This window comes from Diorhabda carinulata, chromosome 9 (genome assembly GCF_026250575.1).
Source record: "Diorhabda carinulata isolate Delta chromosome 9, icDioCari1.1, whole genome shotgun sequence".
Lineage (NCBI taxonomy): Eukaryota > Metazoa > Arthropoda > Insecta > Coleoptera > Chrysomelidae > Diorhabda > Diorhabda carinulata.
In genome coordinates this window covers 8,609,768-8,624,411 of record NC_079468.1, presented here as the reverse complement: position 1 = coordinate 8,624,411, position 14,644 = coordinate 8,609,768, and the positions used below count along the sequence as shown (strand labels likewise).

At 31.0% G+C, this 14,644-nt stretch overlaps 1 protein-coding gene across 2 annotated transcripts in view; it reads right to left on the bottom strand.

Moving 5' to 3' along the window:
* LOC130897756 (bumetanide-sensitive sodium-(potassium)-chloride cotransporter) overlaps positions 1-14,644 on the bottom strand; it is a 51,815-nt gene that overhangs the window by 1,422 nt on the left and 35,749 nt on the right. For both annotated transcript variants that reach the window (XM_057806642.1, XM_057806641.1), the window contains exons 9-16: positions 13,227-13,348; positions 12,083-12,218; positions 11,798-12,009; positions 11,144-11,385; positions 9,790-10,016; positions 7,906-8,197; positions 7,060-7,205; positions 2,229-2,340 (exon numbers count right to left, since the gene is read on the bottom strand). In XM_057806642.1, coding sequence (XP_057662625.1) covers positions 2,229-2,340; positions 7,060-7,205; positions 7,906-8,197; positions 9,790-10,016; positions 11,144-11,385; positions 11,798-12,009; positions 12,083-12,218; positions 13,227-13,348 — 1,489 coding nt within the window. The remainder of the gene's footprint in view (positions 1-2,228; positions 2,341-7,059; positions 7,206-7,905; positions 8,198-9,789; positions 10,017-11,143; positions 11,386-11,797; positions 12,010-12,082; positions 12,219-13,226; positions 13,349-14,644) is intronic.

Genomic DNA, 14,644 nt, shown 5'->3' with positions numbered 1-14,644 from the left:
TCCAAATAAGAAATCTATGGAAGAAGTGATGACAAATCCATTAATCTGCTAAAGTGTATCACATACAGATATATTCTAATGATTTATTTCTATTTTTAAATTAAATAAGTTTTTGTACGTGCAATGGAATATTTTCTTATATTTCAAACTTAACCAATTTTCTATCCTCATCTTCATTTTTCATATAGCTGAATTTTCGAAAAATAAACATCTTCTGTTCTCTGAATAATGCAATTTTCATTTAGTGGGTTCCTTCATTCTAATCGATTCAGATTTTATCATTGTTTTAAAATTTTTTTCACCAATAAGTATAAAACAAAACTTCATTTGCCACCAAATTCGACAGCTGTTATTAATCCTTTTTTAATTGGCTAAGCGCTGGAACGCGAGCATCGAACATAGATGGCCATCACCCGGCTTAAACTCGGCGTGAACTTGAACGCGAGCGCGGGCGTTTGTGCGAAGTGTGATTTAGAAACACATAAATCACACTTCGTAATCTGTTTAATTTATGTTAAACGTGAACGAGGGCGTCATGGCAACCGCAAGCGTGAAAGTTTCTAAATTCATTTTTATAGTAAATTCACAAAATCGACGTAGCTTCATACGAGTATATTTAATTTTATTATGTATATTTATTATCTATATTCTCAGTCCAGCGCATAAAATTTTAGGTCTAAATGACTCTACTAGCCATAAGCAGACCGTACCCGACTAATATCTTGACAATATATCATTAATATTTTAAAATATTGACAATAATTTTAATTGTAACGTCTTTATTTAAGTATTGATAACAAATATTGATGCAAATCCGAAATTTGTGATATAGGACATCAATATCGGTACAAAAGGGAGAAGATTTACAATAGATTGATTCTGTGGGGTGGTTTATCAATATTTTCGTCAATAATCAAATTAAAAAACATTTTATAAGGATATGGATGCATGAGCCTGTTCTCAAATTACGTATGTTGCAGTAATTTTGACACAAAATTTAGAAGTTTAAGTATAGTTTGTAAAAATAAGTACAGTATCAAAAAGGCTATGTAAGCGAATGTTTATTTTACATTAAATGGTAAAGTCCATTTCTATATTAGTTGCCTCAAAACGTCTTATCAGTTGGAAATTAGAAAAAGCCTTGATAATATGAACCATGATACCATGTCTGAACCTCAAAAAAAAAATGGAAAATCAAAGAGATTGTAACAAAGACCGAAAAAGTAAAAGTGTCTTAATATACTTCAAAATAATTAACACGGATAACATAGTGTCACCAAATTAGGCGGGTACATTTCATGAATGAGGGAGTGCCCTAACAATGTAAAATAAAAAGCAAAATTCGCTGATAAAGTTCTGATCTGGTGCGCGATTTCGACAAGAGGAATATCCATTCCTTCTCCCTTATTTGAGCTTATGTAGATCAAATAAGAGGGAAACTGTAGATTCTGAAATACGATGAAACACATGCTTAACTAAATTAGTTGCATTAGTAAGGTCATATCACGTTGGAGACAATATGATGTTTTGGCAGAACTTTGTGGTCTGTCATTATGCAAGGGCATCTCAAAATTGGTTAAATAAAAAACATACCTTTTGTACCAAATCATGATAGAATTTTAAGCCCGTCCAATTGAAGATTATTGGACATTTTTATCAATAAAGTGCATGATGGAGGGTGGCAAAAATACGCAAAATAGATGTTTACGAAAAAATAAATGTTTTTCACTCTTGATGTTATTAAGTAGACCGAGGAACGAATTCCTCTTATGATTAGGTTAGATTAGGTTTACTTCAGCTTCCATTAGGCCCAACACCTGTGACCTCGGTAAATGGATTATGTGATACCAAAATGTATGTTTTATTATGATTTTGAACCGGGCAGTCTTTCTCCGTTTTTTCAGATTTCTCAACTTCTCTTTGTTAGTTCATGAAATTGATCCACATATTTATTTAAAAAACCAATTATTGTAATACTAGAATGAAATCAACTAAGCTACAATAAGGGCTCAAATGTTTCTGCAAATACCAATAAAATACATTATGAAGTAAAAAACGCACCAAAATAAAAATGAGCTAGATAAAATCGTGAAAACTAAACAATAGAAAGGTAGTGACATCAAAAACATAAATGCTTAACTTTTCTCTATTTATTGAATACTGCTGTGTTAGTTGGTTCTTGTTGTGTACATGCATATTTTTTAATAAGTAATTCATAAAATACTTACATTACAACTAGGTTGGCGTCACTGGAATGTTGTAAAAGGAGTTCACGTAAGCGCAACTGCCGGTAAGTTTTGTCTTGTGAAGCTGCAATTTCCGCTGCGCTGATCATACAATCTACAAACAAAAATAGAGAAAATCAACAATATATATACAAAAAAATTATCTAATAATTTTCGCCAATGAATTTGTAATACAACAATGAAAGGCTCTGTAAAACTGTTTCTTTCGCGGACTATTATGAATATTGAATAAATAATCATCAGTAAACGTCTATAAAGAAATTAATAGCTTCTTAAATTATTTTTTCAGTAGAGATTGATGAATATGTCTGACTATATTTGAATTTTAGCTGTTTTTTCAACAGTTTCATTTGTGTTTGTGAGGAATCCAATTGTCACAAAGCTGTATTTTACTATTTTCCAGCATTATCTTAGACATATGAGATTGTGTCAAATTTAGAGCCTTGATGTATAAACTTAAGATAATTTAACTTCATTCAACCATCCAAAAATCTACTATCATTGTATATAATTCTATTTTGTCTTAAAGAAGCTAAAAATACAGTTAAAGTCAAAAATAAAAAAAACATTACTCCTTTGACCAAGGATTATTTAACCGAACTGCAACAAGGTTGCATGAATACAGAATTTTCTGAATTTTTTTGGACAAACTTTTTACGTTAAAAAGAAAGTAAATAATGAATAGTTTATTTGGTTGACAATATCATGTGATTCATAGTGAAACAAAGTTGTTGTGGGTAACTCTCTTTTTTTGCCAGATACTTGCTTGACTTCATTGGAAAAAAAGGAAAGTTATTTTCTTTCTAACGGAGCTATTATTTTTATATTCATGAATCCAGAAAAACTTATTCGCATTTTGCTACCTACAGGCCGAAATCAATTTTACAACAAAAATAAGCGAAAAGAAAATGTATATTCTTGATATATTCAGAATATAACTTGAATAAAGTTAACAAAAAAGTCTGTAATAGGGACAGTATGTGGAACTGAAGTAAAATATAGAAAACTACCCCTACAGGATATTCATTTACTTAAGAAGTAAGGGGTAAATGTAAAAAAAATTCGAATGGGAAATTGAATATGGTCTGATGAAGTGACAATATTGTCGTTACAGAAAATCATTCGAATAGATATTCTAATCTCGATTCAAATAACTCTAGTTAAATATATATATATATATATATATATATATATATATATATATATATATATATATATATATTCAGTATGGTGCAAATAAATTCGTTATTTTGATACCCGTCGATGAGGTCTTCGCTAAAATTTTTAAATAGAAATGTGGGTGTTGTAAAACATTATTTGAAAGGTCTTTTAAATACCTGTTCAGCCATATTAATATGTACAGTAGTTGATTTGCGTATTGTCACAAATATTATTTATGAAATTTCAATAGATTTCTTAATAAAATGTATGTATGTGATGTATTTATTGACACAAATTATGGCACTCATTTTCAAGAAACCCCATATAGAAGAAGCTGACGACACTATAAAATTTCGCTTACCATAACATTCACATTACGTATAAATAAAAAGGACATGTTAGTTAGTCTGTTAGTTTTCATATAATTAAACGTAAATTTTATTGTCGGTAATTTTTTAAGTGTAAAGTAGTAAATAAAGTTTTTAAAAAGTGATTTTCCACCTTCGGTGATTTATTTCACACAAAAATAAATTTTGTAAAGGCTGTCACTAGTAATGAAATGTCTTATCTGCCTACTTTTTACTATTTCAAAAATCTAGTTACCTTATCAACATCAACATCAACACTTGGATATAAATAACTTTGTGTCAAATGATTGATAGTATTATTGTATTAGACGAATTTAAAAAGTCTTTGTATCTATCAACATGAAGCTGACTGAACGCAAAGAATTGAAATTCTAATAATGATTAGTTGTGGAGATAAGGCACATACGCAGAAAGAAGGATGTACGTTATTTGATAATAAATACCCCAACCGAGAACCAATTTCACAATCCACTATAAGCAAAATTGAGAAGAAATTCAGAGAAACAGGTCATGTCAAAGACCTCCCTAAAGGTAGTAGAAAACCAATATCAGAAAACAAACAACTATTTGTTCTGTTAGCCTTTCAAGATAATCCCCATACCAGTTCATGGCAAGTAGCATTAGATAATAACATGGACCATTCAAATTTCTTGGAAAGCTAAAGAAGGAAAAGTGGCATCCCTACAAAGTAAGTTTGGTACAAGAGTTTTGAGAAATTTTGATGGAACAAAATAACAGAGATCCGATGCTTTTAAAAAAGGTTCTTTTCTCGGATGAAGCTACATTTCTACTAAACGGTCATGTCAATCGTCAAACTTATCGGTACTGGGCTACAGAAAATCCACACTGGATGCAAGAGTACCATACTCAATACCCAGAGAAAGTTAATGTTTGGGCGGGAATAATAGTTAATTGGATTATGGGCCATACTTTTTCGAAGAAACCTTAACAGGCCCTCGATATTTAGAATTTCTTCAAAACTTCTTGCTACCTGAATTGAACCGGCTGTTTCCAAACAGAAATGATTTATGGCTGCAGCAAGATGATGCGCCTCCACGCTATGCTGTATTGGTATACTATTTGAACAACATATTTCCAAATCGGTGGATAGGTCGAAGAAGAACAATAGAATGGCCGCCTAAGTCACTTGATTTGACTCCTCTTGATTTCTTTTTATGAAGATACTTGAAAAGTAAAATGTACCAAAATAGACCACAAAATATCAATGAACTCAAAGAAAGAATACGTATTCAGATTCACAAATAACTCCGGAAGTTATAGAGAAGGTTCGAGAAGACTTCGCGGTACGTCTTTCTCATTGTATTTTAGCTGAAGGTAAACAATTTGAGCACTTAATTTAGGTTTCAATCAATCAATCAATTACCGTACATATTGATATGGCTGAATGAGTATTTTGTATTACAACACCCACATTTCCATTTAAAAATTTTAGCGATGACGTCATCACGCTCGCATAGACGACGTCAAAAATAAAAATCGACGGGTTTCAGGATTTTTCCTTAAAGTCGCAGGTTTACGAAATAACGAATTTATTCCTATTCCATATATATATATATATATATATATATATATATATATATATATATATATATATATATATATATTATATAATTGCATCTGAATGTTCTTGATAAATTAGGTCTCTTCTGTTTCAAAATTAGTTCTTTAGATCTTTCTTTAAGCGGTTCCTTATTGGGAACGTGGAAAGGAAACACCAAAGTACACTAATTTTAATATATGGCGCATTGGAATTTCAAAAATTCCCGACGTTTCGGTTCCCAATTTGGAGCCATTATCAAGAGAAGGGTGGAGATAGGGTGATTATTCGTTCATTGGTAAGAAGTAATCCGATTCCGTGGTCTCAATCTGCTTACTCCACGCAGGGAATCACCCTTTTTTTACTTAACTGGTTGCTCAAAATCAGCAATAAGTGTGTTAGTGTCAATATTGTTCTTGATGGTAAGAATATTATTTTTATTTTCTGTATTAATCATTAATTTTTTTTGTTTCTGATTTTCATTTCCTCGGTGAAATTCCAAGGAGTAGGCAGATTGAGGCATTGAAATCAACCAAGAAAAAGGGGTGATTTGCTGCTTGGAGTAGGCAGATTGATACCATGGAATCGGATCACTTCTTAATCCGTTAACCTAGTTCTGAATTTGTGCCTCTCAAGTATTTTACCTATTACTTTGTCCTATTTGCCTTCTTTAGTTTAGTCTACTTTTGCTTCCCATATTCCCCTCACTGGTCTTGACTGTTCCACTCTTTGTGAATGCCCTCACCAACTCGTCTGTCTTTGCTGAATAAATTTCATAGGAGACGTAATTTCCAGATCTCTAGTTCATATCGAAGAAATCAATTTGATCGGTCAATTCATTGGATTGGAATAAGGTCCAAAAAAGAAGAGGCATCATTTTTTCTGAGATATAAAGGTTTGTATGTTTGAAGAATGAGTATCGCATATACGGTTAGGTTACACACCTAGCTTATAAGGAATATATGAGCTTGGTATAGTGCGGTTAGATCATTTAATCGTGAGAAGGAATACAAATGCAATCTTTCACTCTCACCGGAATGTTTTTGGATACCGTTAACCATAAAATATAACTTTTTGAGGCAGAAAAACTTTTGTGGATGAAAAAATTTAAGATTCAAATTCTGACTGTGGATTATTAATTTTGTGATAACTTTTTTGATTGACAAATAATTTCAAAACAGTTTAATGTCATTATTCTAATTTAAATCCAGAATTGCTTGGAAGATATTACTCCTTAAGAGATCAGATGCAACTTTAGTTGCTTGGGCGTAACTCCTTTGATAATCATTTATTATTCATTTATTCAAGACATTTTGGAACAAAAAGATGTAGTAACATTTTTAAAAAAAGATTTGGGCAATAATGATTTAATTAAAGACAGAATTTAACTATATACTGTGTATCAGACCAGATTCCATCAATTTACACTAACTTTCTGTTTGAATCTCGATATGTTTTAATAAAATATTTTTTTATAATATTAATCATTCTGATGTCAAGTTTTCTATGTTTAAAGTCCCACTCTATAAGAACACACAAAAGTGTCTGTAAACATTTATAGTCATAATCAAGGTACATACGCAATTTGTTCTAAATCGTCTCCAATGTTGGCATTAAATTGGTTTTATAATAGTCATAGATTATTTATCTATGCCAAAACTACTTCGTGTCTAGATATGAACTCTAAATAGTTATAATTAGATAAAGCAGAAAAAATACTACTCACCGTTTTCTTCAACTTCCCCGTTGGTAACGAAACGAGCAATTAAGTCATTGAAGAATTCAATGGTTGTGTCTTGAGGTTTATCTCCTATAGAAACCATTTGTAAACTAAAGTAATCCAGACGAAATTTGGACAGCAAATTTGCCATACTAAAAATTACAATAAATAATTAATATGAAATTAATTAATATAGGTTCCTTCACGACGTGGACCCAAACTAAGTTATTTTAAACGAAATGCTATGATTTTTATTGAATTTTTGGAATCTAAGCAAAATTTCAATACAACTTTATATAAGGCATCGTATGCTTAAAGTCCACCATTTTTCAAATATTTCACATTTTCGAAATTTTTGGATACATTCCCTAAAAAAATTATATTTCTAATTTTAAGTGAGTCAGGTCTAATATTTTTGGGATTTGCAGCTTTCAAATCTGTGAAAACATTGACAAAAATTTATATAGGGTGTTCAGAAAATGGTGATGAATTTCGCTATCTAAAAAATTTCGCAAACTTAATTTTTTCAAATGGTAACCCCCATTTTTCTCTTTACCATTGGATTCTATGCTTTAAATTAAGGGGACTTTGTTTATGGTTTGTTGCACTTAAAAATTATTAATTCCCCTCATACGACTTTTTATGATCATTTCACATGCGTACGGTTTTCTACTTTTTCGCATTTATAAAAATAGTTTGTTAGTATTAAACTTTAATACAAAATCCCCGAATTCATTATACAACAAAAAATTATCGTGGGAGAATTAACGCACAAAATCTCGTTCTGGGTTAGGATCAGCTTTCTGACACGGGATCATAGTTTTCGTCAATCATTATATTGTAAAAACTTACTTTTTCTGCTCAAGTTCCAATTCGTTTTTATTATTTGCCATAGCAAATACTCTTAATTTACAACTGGACCAACTGTTTCTGGTGGATATGATATAAGGCAGTAACATAGTCAATCCACCATCATCGTACAGCCACCATACATCAATAAATCCTTTTGGTTGTTTCTTCTTAAACATATCAAGTTGTTCTTCCAGTTTACCTATTTTTTCAGGTGACTTCTCTAAAATTTCATTTAAACCCGGATGCTGCTTTTTCTTTTCAATGCGGGTCGAACCTGTTGGTGTTTGTAGATCTGTAAAAGATAATGATCAAGTATGATCAAATCAGTGTTTTACGAATTTATAATTCTTAACAAACTTATTTTAATGCAATACGTGCAGTATAAAGTGTTGCCTGACGAATAGGTTTGGATATTTTCTTCCGTATGGAACAAAATAGAGGAGAGTCTATAATCAATAGCAAAAGTAACAAAGACTATCAATGTTTCTATGGTAACGTAGCAATAGAACATCAAAGTAGACTAACTTTAATATATATTCCGAGCTTTCTAATACTATTCTAGAGAATAATTAAGATAAGTGGTGGTGAAAGCCACCTCTAATTGTAATAATTCTTGTAAAAATTCATTGGAGTCATAATTCAATATGATAGAAATATTGTTCAATTGAAATAATTTTTCATGTGTTTTTAGTGATTTTGGTAGAGTTTTTTTATCTTTGTAATTCCCATTATTTCCTAAACCTTAGAACAAAAAGTTGTGCTTAAGAATAGGTCTAGAAATTACGAAAACTGAAGTAGCCCTTTTTAATATCCTGAAATATATTGGAGTCACAAGCAGACCACATAATACTAGATAAATGTCCCGCCTCATAAAGGCTAGGAAGTAAGACCTAAGTTAAAGATAGCAATTAATCTGAATGATTTGTTCATGTGAGTACGGGAGGAAGAGACTTGATTATCTACAAGAAACTACAAAAAGGGGCACAAGAGTTTTATAGACTACTAGAATAGGATTCTAACCACTGGTACATTTGTAACACTACAATTTTTACCACGTTTTTATTGTATTTATGAATTTGTAGTTGTTTTTATTTCAGACAAACACTTTAAACAGGTATATCATTTGACTATTTAGAGTATTATTTCAAATAACACTTTCTATTGTTTATAAATCAACAAAATGTCGCCCATGATAGTTTGTTGTTTTGCCATGTGACACTGTTTCAGCGAAAGTGCCATATATTTAGCATTTGGATGAAATGCAGCCAATGAAGTAATTACTGAGGTATTAACTCGAATTTAGAAAACAAACTAAATTGAATAAATTAACGAACCAAAGTCAATAATTTGCTAGGTATCACAATACTAGACTTGCTTCCTAACAACATTCCTTTTTTGTGATACCATAGTACATAGTAGAGAGTAATAAAATTAATTGCAGTGATGCCAATAACGCGGTAATTGCCATGTTTTCACAGCCTTTTGCACCAGAGTTTCATAGGACTAAATTTGAAAACACCGCTTTTGCTTTTAAGTATATTACCATAATATTACAACCTTTTTCCTACAAAATACGAGTAAATATATTTCAAATAGAAAATATATTTATCGTCAGTATATACAAAGAACGATGCATTGTCAATTATTTAGGCACAATTTCCACGGGCGTGTCATTTGATAAATAGGTGCCACTAAACAATTATCAATTACACTACAAAACGTTAGTTATCTTTCAAGTAACATAGAGAAAGCACTTATTGTCGTTAGAAGAATGTCAAGTTGTGGTCATGTAATTATATCATTTTATCGGAAGATGAAAGAACATGCAAAAATCATCCATAAATCAAGAAATTGTTCTGTATTTAAATACGATAATTAACTTACTTAAGTACGAATTATTTTCGGGAAGTCCCACTGTTGGTAAACTCAAATTAGAATCTGCGTGCATGATATTGCTTGTCACTGATGTGCCGAGCTCGTGCTTCATGGCAGGTGTCAAAGTAGCATCGCTGCTTATAGGATCTTGTTGTGCTTCCTCTAATAACTTACTGTAATCTAGTCCATCTTTTAATCTTAAAATAGCTACGGCAACTCTATGATCAAACGCAGCACTAAAAATAGATAATTTATATAGCTCCTAGCTACAATACTTTAATTGTAAATAGAAGAATGAATAACATTACAACGAAAATTATTATGTTTTCAAGGTTCACAGTGACGGTGTGTCAGAAATTTCTTACGGATCGGATTACAAGTCTACCTGAGGAGCTGGACCAATTCGGTATGCAACCATTCAAACCTGAATTTCACGTCATCTTCGTGATCAATCAAATATCTTCTTCTATCGAACTTCTGTTTTAACCATTCGGATATTCCCTCTCCCGAAACTATCAATAATCATACGCCTCATACACGTAAACTCCTTTCATAACTTCTGTCATATAAACCCTTACTTTCGTTCTTAAAATCGTCTGCGTTCGAGAAACACGTGTTTACACATTTGATTTTATCTTACCATGTCTTATTAAATGATAATAAAAGTTCTTACTTAAGACTCGTCCCAATACATTAAAAAACCGTCCTTGGTACGGTGACAATTCTGCGCAATAGAGATTACGTGTTCCAACCGGGCAGTTACCATTATACTAACGATTTTGTTTTATATTCCAACCGATTTAGGTATCGTTTGTGAACTGTTTCCGGGACGGCCTTTTCGATACTTTGTTGATAGAAAGTACTGTTATAAAAACCATGCATAGCTGGAGATTGCGCAGAAAATATGATTTAAACTTCACTCTCAAAACAAAAGAACAATCAAAACAATGGACTGATAAGGGAGAACGGGCTCCAAAGAAGGCTTCGCATGGGATAATTATCAACGGCGAGTATTATGCCAACTTATTGCAACGTTTGAGCGAAGAAATGAAGCAAAAACTGCCGCATTTGGCTAAAAAATAAGTGTTGACCAGATTTAGCCCCATCGGATTATTTTCTGTTTCCAGACTTGAAAAAGTAGCTTGGTGGTCAAAGATTTATTATAAAAAGGGTATCAAGCATATTTAACATCGCTCGGAAAAGTGTATGAAGCTAAAAGAAAATTACGCTGAAAAATAAATATATTTTTTTCCAGAATTTTTGTATTTTTGTACTTCTGGGACCATTCTCGTAATCCTAATTCGTTGAGTTTTTCTCAATAACATACAAATAATTTAACCTTAGTATACTATGGGTTACTTACTGTAAGACATTGAAATAAGCTAATAGTTCTTCCTTATTACATGATTGCCAATCATTCTTATATCCCATCATAAGAACGTTTGGACTAAGTTTTCCTATACCAGAAGTTTGAAGAAGAGCTTTAGCGCCTATTTCGAACAACATGTTGTCAATCATTGTATAAAACGCTTTAATTTTTCTGTTTCTCAAGTAACTGTATACTTTTGAGCTTCTCGCTGATCGAAGTCTATGATTTATCCGTATCTGAAAAATGAGAACAACACAACATAAGTAACAGTAAATTGTAAACGATAATACTCAAGATAGTGGAGTGCTGAAATATATTTATTAAGAAGGAATAACAAAATACGGAATTATTCAAAGAAGTAGAACATATCAAAGTGATGAGATACAAAATAATAGAACGACAAGAGAACATATAAACAATGCTAGATCTTATAACAACAGTGACAAATAGAAACAAAAAAAGTGCAACAAAATACTACAAAACTAAAAAAAAGAGTGGAAATAAGAAAGAGGAGGCTTTTATAGTGAAACAATTTTCAGTATTGAAGTTTTTAAGAAGAAGAATCATACCAAAGACAACACACAAAGAATTTGAGATCCAAGGAAAGAATCTTTTTTGAAAATAAGGTATAAAATACTTAGCACTTACGTTAACAACATCTCCCAAAATAAGCAATGAGTGAGACTTTGTAATTAAATTTGCAAAATCTAGTAATAACGGCCGCGTTTGTGGATATCCACACAAAACCAGAATTTGCGGTTTATAATTTTTGACGTGTTCACTGACATTGTTCAACCTTTGTGCTGTTGTTAGGGCTGTTTTGTAAGTTTGAGCTTGAGTAGATGATCCCCAATTTACATCTGTAAAAAACCGACGAATTCATATGGATTCGAACTTTTAAGAATAAATGATATTCAGTTTACTACAACTTACCTGGTTTTCTGTATACGACTAAAAGATATAATCCCCAAATGATTCCGAATGTTATCAAAGAAGACCACCAATTAATGAGGAACATAATGACGACGCACATAATGAATCCAGAAAGGCTCAACCATGTATTGTAATACTGAAAAATACTTTTCCATTAGTTTCAGTTTCACAATTTAAATTGAGCAAAAAGTCAACACTTCAATTGATATCTCTTCATCAATTATCATACGTAACTATGGCATAATATAATATCTTTACTTTGTTTTCAATGAAAACATTTACTGTTTCTTTAGTCCACTCCTCGTATTTATTTTTAAATGAGATTTAAATGACCGTGCCATGATAATACACAGTATTTCGAGTTACAATATTTTTTTGTATTAACGATAAATGAGTTTCTCTTATCCCTATTTATATATATACAAATAATAATAATCGTTTTGCTGTTTACATAGGATAGACATCTCAATATTTAGAAAATAGATTAAGGAAACATTTAATTATAAAAATCGAGAAATTATTGAAAACAGAATCAAATAAGAGAAAAAGAGAATTTGCAAATGGTTCTCATGCATAGAAACGAGAAATATTTAGAAAAATGCATGAACAATTTCAGAAGTTGATAATTCTTTTTCCTAGCTCTCCCTCTAATTGTGAATAATTTTTTTCTCGTGATAACAGAATTGAATGAAAAATTGTATACTTGAAACAGATTTTATTTTGATATTCATTTGGTTGGTGAAAATTATTTATGGGTAAAAACCTCAAAGCTATGAAAATTAATAAATTTACTTAAAACTAATTCATTTTTATAAGTAAGACATTGAACAGCAAATTTGACATATTGATTTTTAATTGAACTTTTACCTACCTAAAATATGATAAGTAAAAACATGGTTCGAAAATGTCTTCTCTTATTAAAACAATATATTTTAAATTTGGTGTTAATCTGCTCGGTATTATCTATATATTTTGTTAAAAATCACTACAATTGGTTCAAAAACGTTTTATATATAAATGTATGAACAATCCATTCTTTTTATATACAGAGTATTGTCAATAGATTGTAGTAATACAAAATTGACAAACTCCATCGAGTTGAACTAATAAGGTTAGTAATACTTAATTATGATTCCCAACGTACCCTAAATGTTGGTCTCCACCCTAAAGGCTTAATCAAAGCAGCGTGGAAGGTGCAAAAATTGATAAGAGCGTAGGATGCTAAATAGAAATTGGAAATTAACGGAGCTATAGCATTTAATTCAGCTGAAACAGAGAAAAAGAATCGTTACTAAGTTCCAAGTTAAAAAACATGCATTCAAGTTATATAAGACAGGCTAATTCTTGTATTTTGATATTTGTCGTTGAGTTTTATTAACTTTCGGCATTTTCCAGATCGGTTGGTAGTGTTTCTACTGAAGTAGATTGAATTTGAACGTGTGAGATCTGTATGTGTCTTGTTTATTCAGAATTGTGTCAACGTTATATATTGGTTAGTCTAGTAATGGGTTAACATCAGTTTTTGGTGGATCTAACAGTTTGGCCAATTATTTCGCGGTTATGTTGGATAATGTCTAGATTTATACAATATTTGGAAAACTTTACCTGACAATTTTATTATTGGTAGAGAAAGCTGGTTGTTTGAAGCAGGAGACTTTTTTGAGCCTACTTAAACGCTGCTATGACCATAGTAATCTTCTATTGTACAATATGTTTTGTTACTTATACTCTAAGAGGTGTTAGTACCATCTAGTCGGAAACGATTTTGAGCCCTAGTGATAGTGAGGTCAGACAATCAAATTCGAGACTAGTACATAAACTTATATCCCGTGAAGTATATAAGATTATATGAGAAAACATTATATTACTGATTTTTATAATAGTTAATCAGCAAATATTGCTTGTCTATCGTTACTGCCAGCAAAGTCGAGAAATGGTACCAAACAAAGACTGTTACTTCGGTTTTTTAAACAAAGAAATGATGTATTCAAATGCAAAAAATCTGATGTGTTTGACAGAATAGATAGTCCCCGCTGACTTTCATTTAATGATAACGTTGTAATGTTGTAATGATAATGAAAATTGCTGGAGCTCGAAAGCTATTTCCCCTGTAGTAGAAAAATATTATAGACGCGGATAAATTATTAAGTGATAACATTCTATCCAAAATAAGAAAACGAGAAAACTTTTAAGTGTTTATAATTCTAAAAATTGTACATTAATATTCATATCACTTAATATTACTCAATTTTTATGAATCATTGTCAGGATGACAATGACAAAATTAAAGGTATTTCCATTGTTTGTAGTTGGAATATAATGAATATAGGGTACTTTTTACGTAAATGAGAATTACATTTTCTACAGCATAAATTATTACTACTCAATAGTTGTATGTTGATTCATAACCCGTAGTCAAGGGAAATCGATACATTTTTATTGCACATGTACCGAAATTCTACTCTTTTAGTCAATCAATATTTTATATAATATTTCATTTTTATGTGCAAACTGTAAACCTTGGAAAGCTACTCCTCCTATTCTTACCATTAAAAGGTCAAA